At 36.7% G+C, this 15,446-nt stretch overlaps 1 protein-coding gene across 1 annotated transcript; it reads right to left on the minus strand.

The window, feature by feature from the left end:
* Positions 1–427: 427 nt before the first annotated feature.
* Positions 428–6,430, minus strand: LOC142615129 (uncharacterized). Its single transcript, XM_075787828.1, has 5 exons — positions 5,717–6,430; positions 3,730–4,471; positions 2,208–2,580; positions 879–1,267; positions 428–733 (listed from the first exon to the last, which is right to left on the minus strand). The coding sequence occupies exons 1-4, from the start codon at positions 6,024–6,026 to the stop codon at positions 1,217–1,219; spliced, it is 1,476 nt and encodes a 491-aa protein (XP_075643943.1). The 5' UTR covers positions 6,027–6,430; the 3' UTR covers positions 428–733; positions 879–1,216.
* Between the last annotated feature and the right edge of the window lie 9,016 nt (positions 6,431–15,446).

Below are 15,446 nucleotides of genomic sequence, written 5' to 3' on the forward strand. Positions count from 1 at the left end.
TAAGCTTTGCTTGAAACCACTTTTTTATCTCACAATTTTAACAAGTTGGTAGCAAATTTTCACTGCTTGGTAAAACAGGCATGGACATGCATGTGTTGGGCGGTTTGTACTTGGAATGGGAGGCAGTTGAAAAGAGAGGTGAACACTTGATGTTCATGTGATACTGATGGCAGCAAAGTGGGAGATTATGGTTTTTTTTTTTCTTTCTTTTTTTAAATTATTTGACCTGTTTTTACGTACATTTAATAAAAAATTGAATTTCATTTATAGCTCCTAGGGGCGTTTTCATATCACGGATGATAGCTTGACACTAGTGCAGGAACAGCGCGAGGAACTAATTATAAAGACAAAGTAACAAGCTTAAGGGAAACAATGCCACTGTAGGCAACTTCAATATGTGCCCATCGTTGCTATGGAGACATGCCCAGAACATAAATAAAATTTAGATAATCACAACTACCAAATAATTTCAGATTCAAGAGCCAATACAAGTGATATATATTCAATCAATTTCATAACCTAAAGATACAATTACAGATCCAAAAGCCTAATATGGTACAGAATGCGGTTTGCTTTATTATTTCTGCTGCTAGTGTTCCAGTAATAAAGCATAGCAAGTGATGATCAGAGCTTCCACAAATCAAAAGCCAGATGTGCACCAAAGCTTCTGCAAAGCCAAATACAAATACCTGCTAATTTCCTTATAGCATGGTGCTTTGGACTTTTTTTGGTGCTGTAGCCAAGAAGAAAACACATGCATTAGTGTTGAGCAAAACATGTATGCAATTATTATTTATTCGATAAATAGAATATGTGATAAAGGGAAAAGAAATCTGCATCAGCTAAAACTAGAGCTTTATTGATTCTGAAAAACTGACCTTCATCCAAGCTGATTAATTACATTCCCAGCTCTGTTAAATTTTCTCATTCTTCATCAGTGGCAAAACATGGTTCTTAGAGAACTAAATAAGTAGGAATTGCCATAACCCAGTGAGCTTCTTCATCATTCATCAAAGATGAAAAAGCTTCCATCAAAACCCAGGTGGTGGAATGGAAAAAAGGTCGGTGTCCATAAAATTGATACCTCCACTCCAGTCCAACTGGGTCCTCTATGCCTGCACTCCTGCCAGATGAGATAATATATGCAACTATAGCTGCTCCTCATCATATCAAGATCGAGTTCCAGCTGGCAGCGTGCAGGCATGGCCCTTGCCCCTCATCGGGGCCGGGCTAATCCAAAACTTGCATCAGGTTGCTGTTGATGAGACTGCACAAGTATTAAAACAGTAAATAGAGTCATTTAAATTCCAAAACGAGAAAGGGAACTAGGCAAAACAGCCAAAATATGTAGGAAATATATCAGACAAGAAAATTCACCTTATAAGAAATATAGTCTATCATCGAGAAACATTTCCTTTTGAAATTCATGTCTCTTTTTATTTGAATATACATTAATGTAAAATCAATTTTTAGTGGTTATGCTTCTATTGAGAGATGCAAAGAGATAGAAAAATTAACCAAAATATCAACTTTGAACCATGTGGCAAACACTACAAATTTTTTTTTTTTTAATAAGTAATAAAGACTTATTGATATAAAAAAAGAGACACCCAAGTACCCAAGGAGTATATAGGGTGTACAGATTAAATACAAAATTACATAAATCAAGTAAATCCAAAATTGAAAAAAGGGTTGTTTTCTCCACCATTGATAACCAGTCCAATAAGGTTCTAAAAAATAATAGCTTGAGATCAGGCATAGAATGCTCACTGTCTTCAAAGCACCTACTATTTCTTTCCTTCCAAATGCACCACATCAAACAATGAGGAACAACGATCCATATATATCCATTACGAAGGCAACCAACACTTTAATGGAAGCAATACAGTAAATTCTGCTCTACTTAAACAGGCTAGGCTTGCATTTCTAAAATATTTTCCCATAGAATTTTTACTTTGAGGTTGTCCCCAACTTCCTCAGGTGTTTTTTTTTAATTATTATTATTATTATAACCAATACAAAGAACCCTACCAGCATCTAAAGCATAAGCTTATTCCCAAACACTGGTATATCAAAATCTACAAATTTGTGTTATTAGAGAGGGTCTGATGTAAACAAAAGAAATTAGGTGCTTCTTCCAGTTTGAGGATAATTCGATGTCTATTCTACCAAAAGTAGAAAAAGTGAACCCCTGTGAGTCGTCATACCTGTGAAAAAGGTTGGTGAACTTGTTCATGAGGGTGGATGAAAGGCATTCCAGGGCGCTGACAAGGGTACTGAGAAGAATGCAGGTATATGGCAGACGTGGAACGGGCACCAACATGGTTAGGATTGAAAGGAGTCATCATGGCCTCTGGATGGCCATACCCAATGGGACCCGTAGGGGTTGATGGTCCAGCCCATGGAGCAGGTAGATGTTGAGGGAGTGCCCGAGGCTGGTGCTCAGTAGAAATCTGAGGCCTATGAGTAGCTCCAAGTTGTGGAAATTCAGTGTTGTAGTTCAACGCAGGGCTGTACATAGGCTGCATGGTATACGGTCCTCCATTGAACCCAAACCCAGGATCAAACCTTTGCATATACCTGGAAACAAAAATTTTGAAAACTTTTGGGGTATTGACAATACTAAAACAGACTATATTTTCAGCTGATCAACGTCTCAATTTTTTTTTATTTGTAATTACACACTCAATGGATTATGAACTCATTCTTATGGGAGAAGGAAGTACTATTTGAGCCAAAGCTCATTAGCAGCTAATCAGGGTCTCAAATATGCACAAGAATCATGTACATCAGAATAAGATATACAATTTGAGAATCTAGAACAGCCAAATAATTCAGGTCTGTATTTTCATTTTATTTTCAACATATGATGTTGATAATACAATAGCCCCCAACAAAGATTATACATATGACGAAGCAAAAACCAGGCAGCTTGACAATTTGGATTAAAATCATATCACCTCCAGCCAGTAGGCAATATTTTGATGAACAGAAAAAGGATGGAATATAATTGGCAGACAATTTGGGTTATGAGTTACAACCATCTCACTTCCAGCCAGCAGTCAATCTTGTTATTAACAGCACAAGACTATAATAAATAATATTTTTTTATATAAGTACTATTCAAGAATATAAATACTATTGAAGAATAATCTGATTAATTGCAACTGGCATAGAAAAGAATATAAACTTCAATGGATGAGAGAGAGAGAGAGAGAGAGAGAGAGAGGGCCATAAAAAGGCAAATTTCCAAGAGTGAAGAGTAATTATTCAAAAAATTGCACTTCTTTAGGAAGAGCTTGTTTGATGAACAAACTAACATTTATGCAGCCACATAACCAGCAAAATAATGGAAGGACAAAGAGGTGGTCAATTTTTTGGAACATGCAGTATCGATATGGATATTGAAGATAAGTTAAGGGGACAGGAAAAGGTTGAATAGCACGTATATAGATGTTTGGACCATGCAGGCAAAAATTAGTCAAAAAGACAATCATCACCAAAGGAACAATATCATACCAAGGAATGAAAAAGGAGGCTTCATTGCTGTACCTAATTGCCATATCAATATGGCAACTAATCTATATGATCTGTTCCTTCCTAAAGAAATATAGAATAAGTAATCAACTATTCTACAAATAACTTCACAGGAACCAGCCAAGACAACCAAAGCCCTCTTCTGATTGGCTCAACAGGGACAATAGTAAAGTTGAATGGGAATGGGCATACCTGTCATAGCTCCTGTCGTAATCAGGATCCTTGCGATCAATCTCACGGTCTCTGAAAATAGCCACTCTATTATTATTATTAATATTATTATTATTTGGTTTGCTCCTACCAATTGGCTCCTTCTCTGTCCTACTTCTAGCTGATCTACTGCTACTTGTTGAAGAATCAATCAGAACTCTACCAGAGTTCACATCAGCAATTACTGAAACAGGTTTCTCTTCTATCTTAGGAATTGCCAAAGAGCCATGCTGGGGACCATCCTGCACTCTTGGTTCATTTTCTGGTTTTCCACCCACAGCGCCACTAGGTCCACTACTATTAATACTAGAGTTAAATATCCTTGCACGAGCCCTGTTATACTCCTCTTTTCTTTCCTCTACACTTTTGGCACCGCCTGACTTTAAAGAATTTGAATTTGCATTGCCAGAAATCGGTGACCGTTTTTGTGGCCTCTGTTTGATTGCAACCTTAACGACCCCACCATCTTCTGATGGTAAATTTACAGGAATGTCTGCAAGGCGAATCAAAGGAAGCCGACAATCAGAAGTTTTGCGAACAATAATCCTGGAACCAGTACCATCAGGCAAACTATTGTCCAATAAAACCATTGACTGCAACGAGTAGTGCTGTGCGACACGGTGTGCAGCCAGCCGTAAATAGGATGTAGGCAGTTGTTGGAACTCTAGTTGTTGTTGAGTAGGATCACGAATAAACCTCTCAACATCTTGTTCCATCCGTAAAACTGAACAAAATAAATTAAGAGTCATCAGTGTCACGATGGATGGCAATAGAAATCAGTGCATCTCATTATGAGCATTGAATAGCATCCTTGAATACTAAAGGATCAAAACATTGATACACATCATGTTCAAAACGACATCACAACAATAATTTTGAAGAACTTGGCAATGACTATAAATCTATGATGATGATAAAACACACCAATCATAATGATGATCATATTGACATGCATGAATGCAAAACTTAAGTTGCCAACATTGAAATCATGGTACCAAACATATAGACAGTGAAAAGAGCAGAAAAGATATAAGACATGAATAAAGCATACAACTTCTCTAAATCCACTATTCTTCGATTTCCTCATCCTTCCAAAATAGCTAGCTGAAGTTCCTTATTTTCTCATCCTTTCCCATAACAGTTTTTCACCCAACCTTACTTGTTCATTATTTCTAAAAGGTTGTCAGACCTTTTTCTACACAAACCATTTTACAAGAATATCAAAAGCCTTAATTAGCTTCATTATCTTCTTTAATCTTCAAACCCCTTCTCTCTCTCTCTCTCTCTCTCTCTCTCTCATGAGAAATTATTAGGTCCTCCGGAACAACTGCTAAGGCGGTCCTCGGAACTTATAAAATGATGCCACACACAAACACATTCACGCATAACTTTGACATACTTTTGAAGGCTGTAGAACCAAAAAATCCCAAGTGGTAGTACTATCTTGTACCGATTTTAGATAAACACACCATTAGAAGACCAAAAAACCAAAACCACAACTACTAGCAGCATCAACCAACCAGACAGACTCTATTATACCACACAAACAACATACCTAAAATACACGGTTTCCACAAACAACACCTTACCTCACTTTTTTTACGAAACATATCATATTAGCACAAAATTCTTAAGATAATCCCTGAAACAGCACAACACAAGATACCATAACAACACACCTAGACATCACAACTTACAAGGTGACAAGTTATTATTGGTAGGTAAAAAAGTAGCGCCAAGAGCACCAGTAAAAAGCTTGCCAATTCAACTGTTGTGAAAATTGTTGTGTAAAAGGCCAAGTTACACAAAAAAGATATTAATTTTACACCAGCAATAGAATTATCACCATATCATATCCAAAATTGCCAAACAAAAAGTCTACAAATACAAATACGGAAACAACTCTACATTTACATGTACGTACACATACGCGTACAAATACGCATGAAAACACAAAAAAATTGCTTACTTGATAAGCGCTCGCGGGGATTCTGTATAGCTTCGCGAAGGAACTGATCAACCTGATTGACGAGATCCTCAGAAACCTTCTCGCCGCCGCAACCATCACCGGCGGCCGAATTGGAAGCCGACGAATTCGACGACGACGAAGAAGAAGAGGAATTGCAAGAAGCTGAAGCTGAAGCTGAGCCATCGCGAAGCTCTTGAGGCGGCGGCGGCTTGGAGGAGTCTTTCTTGAGCAAGAGGCGGCTCATGGACTCGTCCAAATCGGCGATCTCCCATGACTCCGGGGCTCCGATGTCCTCCACAGAGCCCTCCATAGCACCGCCTTTTAAATTTTTTTTTTCGGTGAAAAAAAATTCGAAAAAAAAAATTTGGAAGAGAGAGAAAGAGAAAGAAAGCGTGGATTTCTAGGGTTTGGATGAGACCGAAGAAACCATGGAAGAACGACGAGTGAGACTCTCGAAGGGTTCGATAGTCATGAGAGAAATTCTAGGGTTAGGGTTTGAGAATTTTTAAGGAGAGAGAGAGTGATTTTGGAGCTAGCGTGAGACAGAGAAATGTGAGAGACAGAGAGATAGGGTTTGACGATGGTGTTTTTTTTTTTTTTTCCTTTTTTGGGTGGGTGAGCGCGTGGTATTCTTTTCACACGCGGTATGGTGTGGCCGCGTGAGGAGTGTGGGGATGTTATTTTTGTCAGAGGGGGATTTTTATATGGTACGGTGATTCAAGAGTGTAGACGAGATGTAAGGACATTTAAAGAAAGAAATTTGGGTGGGCCCGTTTTTTTGTTGGTGGGTCCCCTCCCGACGGGGTTATATTTTTGGAAAATTCTTACACAAGGTAAATGGTGTACTATCTTTTCATATTTATAACCCTATAAATTTAATAAGTGGACCTTAATATAAATGTGAAAAGAAAAAATATCATTTTTTGTACTTAAGGTGCACCAAAGAATTATTCTATATTTTTTGAGATTAGCTTAAGATATATTTGTAGAAACTTTTTATAAGAAAAAAAAATTATGAATTTTTTAAAATATTTTTATAAAAATAGTATTAAATTTTTTTTTTAAATGGTTTATTAATAATTATATGCTTATCTGCACCCTTGGTCTAGTAATCACTCCATAGATACAAGTGCTTATAGAATGTAGAAGTAAGGACTCGATTCAAGTCTTTAGAAATGAGTTTCACACACATCCACTAAAATTAGGCTATTATAAAATTATATCTCAGAAAAATAAAATTGCCTTAAAGACACACTTTTAAGTTAGAAAATAGTTGATTTAACTAATGCTCTCTTGTTAATAAACTATTTTTAAAAAGTTTTAATATCATAAGAGAAATATAAAAATTTGTAAAAAAGGTTATGTAATGCAGCTCGATATTTATCATTACTCAAACACATAATTTTCAAACTCACAAATTTGATGAGTGAGAAGAACTCAACTATTAAACTACTGAATTTCTTTTCAAATAATTCTAAGGCTGTGTTTGGTTGGACGGTAAATCAATTCCAGAAAATATTTTTCGCATTTGCGTACGTTTGGTTCAACGGAAAATTTGGTCAAACTGAAAATCATTTCCACGTTGATCGGAAAATAACCCTCCCCAGCTGTAAATCAATTTCCGTTTCTATTTTACCTTCAAATACAAATTTCCATACCGAAAATAGAAAAGGAGAGAGAGAGAGAGAGAGAGCAACGGCAGTCACACCAGGGAGATCGCACCGGCGAGCTAGCGCCTGCGAGATTGCGTTGTTGAGCTGGCGCCCGTGAGATCGCGCCGTTGAGCTGGCACTCGCGAGATCGGGCCGCCGAACTTGCGCGAACGAGATCGAGGCACGAGTTCGCGTTGTCGAGCTCGCGCAAACAAGATCGCGACGTGAGATCGAGCCGTCGAGCTCGCGCGAACGAGATCACAGCGCGAGATCGCTCTGTCGACTGTGCACCCGCGAGATTGCGCCATCGAGCTCGCGTGAACGAGATCGAGGCGCCATAGAACTCGCGCCGTGAAATCACACCGACTGCCATGAGATCGGACCGGATTTGCGATGTGAGATTGCGCTGTGAGATCTCTTCCTCCTCCCTCTCTCAGTCTTGACCGAATGATTTATGTGGGAATGGTGTTTTTTTTTTTTGTTTGTTTAACAGTTGATGTCTTGCTTTGTTTGAAAGCTGGGAAAATGATTGAGAAAATGTGAAAAATTAGTAAAAAATTTGCATTTTCATAATGTTACCAAACACTTGAAATTATTTTCTAATATAATTTTTAAAATGCAACCAAACACTCGAAAATATTTTTCCTTCCTGAAAATATTTTCACTTGAAATTATTTTACACCCGAAAATTAATTTACACCAAAACAAACGCAGCCTAAAACTACAACTTTTACCGTAACTATTTTATATAATAAATTATGATCAACTATTTTTTACTTCCACCTAACCCTCCACTTTTTATTCAAAGCTCACAATCTAACCTCAAAATCGTGACATAAAAGGATGTGTGATCCAAATTTTCTTTTTCTTTTTTTTTCCTGGCTTCTTTTCAACGTGGGCGATTCCGGAAGTTCTAAAAGAAAGTGTGTTGTGGATTGTGGGGATAAAGCCAAAGCCACAATCGTAAGGAAGATTAGTAATGATCGACAAGATTAGACGTGATCGACACAAATGCATGCACCAATTCTGGAACAGAGATAAAGCAAATGAGTGGGGGTTCAGAAAGAACTAAAAATGTACTGCCATGTGTTTTTTGGAATAAAGACCTGATGTTCATTCTCATCATAAGTGAGAGAATTTGGTTTTATCTTTTTTCCATAGGATATTATAAATTATTATATATCTCTTTGTGCTTTGTTAGTCTTATGACTCTTATCTTCATTTATAATTTAGTACGTTAACTTTCAATTATCATATTTTACTCCCCTTAATGTTGTCATCGCGTGTGAAATAATCCTAAATATTTCATTTTAATCCAAGCTACAACAAATTAAAATATAACAATTAAAAAAGCTTTGCAAGACTCAATTTAGTCAAAAAGTTTAATTATTTCGTTTTGTTTCAAACTTTCAGAGCCAAATGTAACCATTACAAGTTTATACGCAAAATTGCAGTAACCAATCTCCATAAATTATAATTTTACCTATTTTATCATTAAAAAAATGTTTTGGTTAGGCAGTTGTTAGGGCACGATTTACTCCTAAAGCCCAACTGAAAGGTCAATGGCCCAGAGAGCCCAAAATAATAAATTTGTTAGAGAGTAAGCTTGAAGATAAATTTTCAATGAGTTGAGTGGATAGTAGTCACAATAGGTTAGTTATTATTAGAAAGAATAAAACAACAATTTTGAGCAATAAAAGTTCTCCTCGACTAAGTCTGAGGATAGTTTGTTCTTATATATTTCTCTTAAATTTATGCAAAATTACAGTTTTTGAGTCTACAGTGATTTTTCCTTAGATTTCTGATGATCTCTTTGTAATGGGGTTTTTCTCCTTTATATTCCTCTTCCTTCCTTCATCTTAACCCTTCACGTGTAGATCAAATTGTTAGTTATGATACTTGTCCTATCAACATCTTTCTAAAGTCTTTATGGGTAGCTGTAAGACTGAATGTTACTATTCAGGTATCACCTCCACATTAATGTGGCTAGGGAGTTAGCTGCAGAACATTCAATGCAATGGTAGTAGCTTTCTTCCTAGATATTTCTCAACTCTCCTTTGTCTTATCCCTATCTTGACCCTCCATCCCTACAATAGTCCCTCAAAATTCCACTCTTTTGCTCTTTGTTGAGGACTCTTTTTTTGGCCCACATGGCATTACTTCATTGGCAACCCATACCACATCAACATATTATTAATTTTTTGGGTAAATTTCTTTAAAACCCAAAATAAGCTCATATCTCATTCAACTACATGGATTGGGCTCACATAGCCCACAGAGATCCTTACTTCAAGAGGCAAATTCATGATCCACATTTCCTTTTCATCAACTGGGATCATAACTCATGATATCATCAGCATCAACATATGGATCGAGTTTAAGCAATGAATAAAAACTCACGGTCCATATTACCTCTCTTACACTCATGGCAAGCGGCTTCTTCAACAAGAGCCCATATTTACACAAAATGACAACAAAACCTGAGGTACGTTATCTCATCTTCGACTTATGATCCAAGCTCATAAGTCTCTTTGGGGAAACTTTGGGAGTCGTGGTTTGGAGGGCCAAGAGATATGTTCAGTAAAGCTCCAGCGGTTTAAAGTTGATAAAAGAAACATATTGCTTGTCATGTCTTCTCCAACTCCCTAAACTCTGACGAGTCTATGTGTAGCGGATAACATATGGTAAGCATCTCTTATCACATAACATTTTAGATGATAAAATTTCTCATTGCTCTTTTCCTAAAACTTAATATTCATCATGTGATAAATACTCAATATCCCCAGCCATCTAACTGCTGGGAACATAACTGTTCATTCAATCCCCAGCTGTCGCTATACAAATTTGGAAATTTCATTATTTTATTCTACATAAATCTCATTACTACTTTCAACTAAAATCCAACTCAAATACATGGCCTAATCTGATTGGCTATTTTTAATCTCTAACTATATGCAAAATATTCATGATATCTCTCATACCCAGCTGCTATTTGCCACAATCAGACCATATATTTCTCTGACAGCTGCCAGAGCAGAGTTTTAAATACTTTTCTTGCTCACCAAGATTATGTCACAACATAATGAGGCCTTGACTAAATCTCTAAAACTTCATTAACTTTCAACCAATCCTTCTATTACTTGCTAGAAATTTATTGTAACGGAACCTTGCACCAAAAACACAAACACCCAAAAGGGGAAACATTTCTAGCAGAACCCCAGTAGTGTATTCAATACTTGACACCTGGCTGGAAGTGATATCATCAGCCATTTAATACTGAAATCCCAGCTGCCAGCTGTTATACCCAAAATAGCAAGATTCCCTTGAAAGAGATCTTACCATTTTCAACTAAATCCATAAAGTAAATGTTGAATATCCTCTCCAATAGTTTGAAACCACCCAGCTGACCTCATTTGCTTCTGCCCAAAATAACAGTTGTCTTATGACAGTTGTGACAACTATCTCATGATAGTTGTCACAGCTTTTCTTGACAACTGGAACAGCCTTTTCAGAACAATTGTGACAGCTGACCCATCAACCTAAGTATTACTATTTTTTTTTTTCACATTTGGCTAAAACCAAAACCAGCTAAAGTAACCATATTTTTCTTGCCAAAATACCTTCCTTTTATGCTGCTCTTTCCCCAGCAACTCTTACCCAAAACAGCAAAAAAATCTTAAAGCTAAACATACATTTTTTGCCTAAATCTTAAGATAGACTTTCTAAAAATTCATTGATATTTGGGACAGATTTTGGCTGAGATTCTTTGCTAAAATACCCTTTTAAACTCAGCTAAATAGGACCCCTCATCAACACCTCAAGGGGGGGCAAAAAAAAAGGGGAGGAGAACAACTCTTTCACAAACCTCTCCAAGCTCTCTCCTTAAGCTCTCAATGAAATTATGAGATTTTAGTTTCCAAATCAGGAACTAAACTCTTTAGCCCTTAGCTCATCATGCCCTTTATAAGCCTTCATCCATCCTCCTAGCAAAAAAGCCCAGCAGTAAATCCTAACAACATTGCTAAACACACTACAACACTATTACTCCTCTTATACTCATTATCTCACTTTCCATATTCAGAAAATACACCTATCTTATTGCTCATATCTCCAAATACCTAAACACATCTCCATACTCTTCTCTTACAATATCTTTTCTCTTGGAAAACAATCTCTACAACTTCTCCAAGGGTTATAATCTCATATTTTTACTAGCCTTAACTATCATATCTCTCATACTTCCATATACCATACACATTACCAATGCTACATTCCACAAAACACGCATATCTCTAAACATCTCTTTCCTCACTTCTCTTACATAATTTCATACACATTTACTACACCATTACATATAAAACACTACACTCTTCTAAACTCCACTCTCATACTCTCTCACTTTGAAGTTCTACTGTTTTGTTGCTCATAAACACATATCAATACTCTTCTCTATCTCTCATTCTAAAAGTCCTTCTCATGGAAGGCACAAATTCATCTTACATAAAGCCCTTCTCTTAGAAGGCACAAATACTCCATACAAAAGTCCTTCTCATGGAAGGCAACACTATTCATAACTTCACAACAACTAAAAGAGCATTGTCAAGGAGAAAACTCATTTAAATGCATGATAAGAGAGGCAACTTAACCAGCCCCTACACACAGCTGGGCATACTCTCTCTCCCTCAAGTTGCACCCATTTTCCCCCTCAATCTTGAAACTATCATGGCAAATTGCCTTTCTACCGCTGGGGTCACTCTGCTGGGATATCATCAACTCATAGAAGCTGTATAGCTGGGCTACATACCATACAAAGATAAGTGATTTTGCTTCCATATCTTTAAATATACATCATTAAGTACATGATTGCTTCACATTTAAATACATATTACTTTATTCCAACTACTATTACAACTATTAATTAAGGCTTAAACCCATTTAAATGCATGATAAGAGGGGCAAGCTTAACTAGCCTCTACCACTGGCATTCTGCTGAAATCTTATCAGCTTGCTGATACTACACAGCTGGGCTACAAACTATATGAAGATAAGTGACTTTGCTTCCCTGTTTTTAAATTTACATTATTGAGTATATGATTACTTCACATTTAAATACATATTACTTTATTCCAACTACTATTACAACTATTAACTAAGGCTTAAATTCATTTAAATGCATGATAAGAGGGGCAAGCTTAACTAGCCTCTACCGCTGGCATTTTGCTGGAATCTTATCAGCTCACTGATACTACACAGTTAGGTTACAAACCATATGAAGATTGTCGAGGGTGAAAAAGGTCCCTTTTTGACAAATGAGATTTATGTTGGGTCGGAGGCCTAAATCGAAACTCGACGATGGGCCCGATGCACGACCTAAAGGCTATCGACGAAGATCTAAATAATTCACCATATTTTTATGCCTTGCGCCTAGATTCAGACTTACAAGAATGGCCCATAAACAATACCTACAGCAAACACGTTAGTGTAGTTGAAAAGCATACTGTGTGAAATAGCCCAGCAATAAAGTGCTTCTGCAGAAAATAGCCCAGCGGTAAAGTACTTCTGCAAAAAATAGTAACCTAGCCGTAAAAATATTTCTGCAAAAAAATAACCCAGCGGTAGAGTGCTTCTGCAGAAAATGACCCAGCTGTAAAGTACTTTTGCAGAAAAGAGTGACCCAGCCGTAAAAATATTTCTACAGAAAAATAACTCAGCAGTAAAGTTTTTCACAGATTGAGGGAAACATCCATATTTTAGGACTCATCGTTCGTTAGCTCAGAAGAAGAATCTTCTAATACGACAATATGAGAGAAAAATTTTATTGTAACAGTTATATCATAACCATTAATAGTAAATGAATAAGTAAATATTATAGGTTCCATAATAACAAACAATGAGGAAGGTTTAGTGTGAGATAAAGGGAGAGAGAGAGATCCCAGCTAGTACAGCAAGATCATTATGGTGCCAAAGCATGCTCTTGGGTGTAGTATATATAATGAGTAGAGAGCCATTTGTGAGTAGTGTGGGCAATGAGTGAGGGTGTATAGTGGGCTGCTAGAACTTTCTGCTGTGGAGGAGCTGTATGTTTTTAACTAGAGGTATGAGAAGTGTTTTTAAGCTAGGAGTGGGGGAACTCAGTTTCCATGCTTGAGAATGAGAGTTTTGTGACTTAAAACTTTGCTGGGATTTTGAGAAGCTGAAGCAAAAGGGTTTTTGTGAGAGTTTTTCTCTGTGAGTGTGTTTCTTGGTATGTTCTTGTTCCTTCCCGAGGCATTAATAGAGAGTTCTATTTATAGTTGAGATTTAGGGGGCAATTGGCAAATAACTTTTTCTAAATCTTCCCAAATCTTCAGAAAATCCTTAGGGATTCGTTCTTAGAATGTTAGCTAAGAATGGTAAGCTTAACCTTTTGGAAGACTCTTGCTGTTTTTGGGTAATATCAGCTGGGATTCTGACTTAGCATATGCTGATTGGTCTTGGTTGATAGGGTTAGAGCATACATTAAGCTAATGACCTTGGTTGTGTTGCTTACTAAATTCAGAGCTCCCAAAGGTAGGTTGCATCACCCCAAGCCAGGTGTCAACCTTGGAGCCTTTGCTGGGAACTCTGCTGGGATCCCCTTCGTGCCCTCCAAGCCACATTTCCCTAAGTTTCCCCATAAGGGGTTCATGTGCTTGGTCCATGAACCAGAAAATACATATTTTTAACATGAAAAATGAGTTGATTTCAGCTTGCTTCAGAAGCTTTAATGGCCTGGTCATGGCTACTTTTGATGCTTGACCGAATGGGTTGGAGGAGAAAGAGGAGATGGCTGGCTGAAGTGCTTCAGCTCCCTGTCAAGTCTTTTCAGCCTTATGTCAAGTCTGTTTCAACTTCATGTCACATAATAAATGATGAAATTTCAGCTTATGGAGAAAAGGGTTCAACCCCTGATGGACATGTGTCCTGTTCTGACCTGATGGGACAAGCTGAAACCTGACAGTAGTGGGCTCCAGCTGTTGACTTGTGTTGGATTTTGGTTGATTAGCTCACATGAGCTTCAGCTGCTGGGACCTGAGTTTGGGCTGGGTTGGTCCAGCTGGGCCTTATGTTTGAGTTGCCTTGGGCCTGATTATTCCTACAAAATAAGGAATTTTTTCATGGATGATATTCATGGGCTTTTATAAACTTTGCAAGAGAAGTATTCCTTGAAGGATGAATACTAATATTTCCCATGAGTAAGGGATTTGGTATATATGAAATAATTGTTAAGATAATTTTTAAGTTTTGTAAATATGTGTCAAAAATAATATTGGGCTTTTAGAAATAGTTGCCAAGATGACATTGGGCTTTTAAAAATAGTTGCCAAAATAATATTGGGTTTTATGAAATAGGTGCCAAATAATATTTGGGCTTTTGAAAATAGTTGCCAAATAATATTTGGGCTTTAGGAAATAATTGAAACAGTTGCCAAAATAATATTGGGTTTTATGAAATAGTTGCCAAATAATATTTGGGCTTTAGGAAATAGTTGAAATAGTTGCCAAAATAATATTGGGTTTTATGAAATAGTTGCCAAATAATATTTGGGCTTTAGGAAATAGTTGAAATAGTTGCCAAAATAATATTGGGCTTTATGAAATAGTTGTCAAATAATATTTGGGCTTTAGGAAATAATTGCCAAATAATATTTGGGCTTTATGAAATAGTACCAAAACAATATTTGGGCTTTGAAAAATGGTTTGCCAAATTAATATTGGGTTTTATGAAATAGTGTCAAAATAATATTTGGGCTTTGAAAAATGGTTTGCCAAATTAATATTGGGCTTTATGAAATAGTGCCAAAATATTACTGGGGTTTATGAAATAGTGCCAAAATAATATTTGGGCTTTATAAAATAGTGTCAAAACAATATTGGGCTTTTAGAGATAGTTGCCAAAACGGTATTGGGCTTTTAGAAATAGTTGCCAAATTAATATAGTGCCAAATTAGTATTTGGACTTTGGAAGATGGTTTGCCAAATTAGTATTTGGGCTTTAGAAAATAGTTGTCAAATTAGCATTTGGGCTTTGTAAAAATAATTTGAGATTTTTGCAAAAAT

This window comes from Castanea sativa, chromosome 11, assembly GCF_040712315.1.
Source record: "Castanea sativa cultivar Marrone di Chiusa Pesio chromosome 11, ASM4071231v1".
NCBI lineage: Eukaryota > Viridiplantae > Streptophyta > Magnoliopsida > Fagales > Fagaceae > Castanea > Castanea sativa.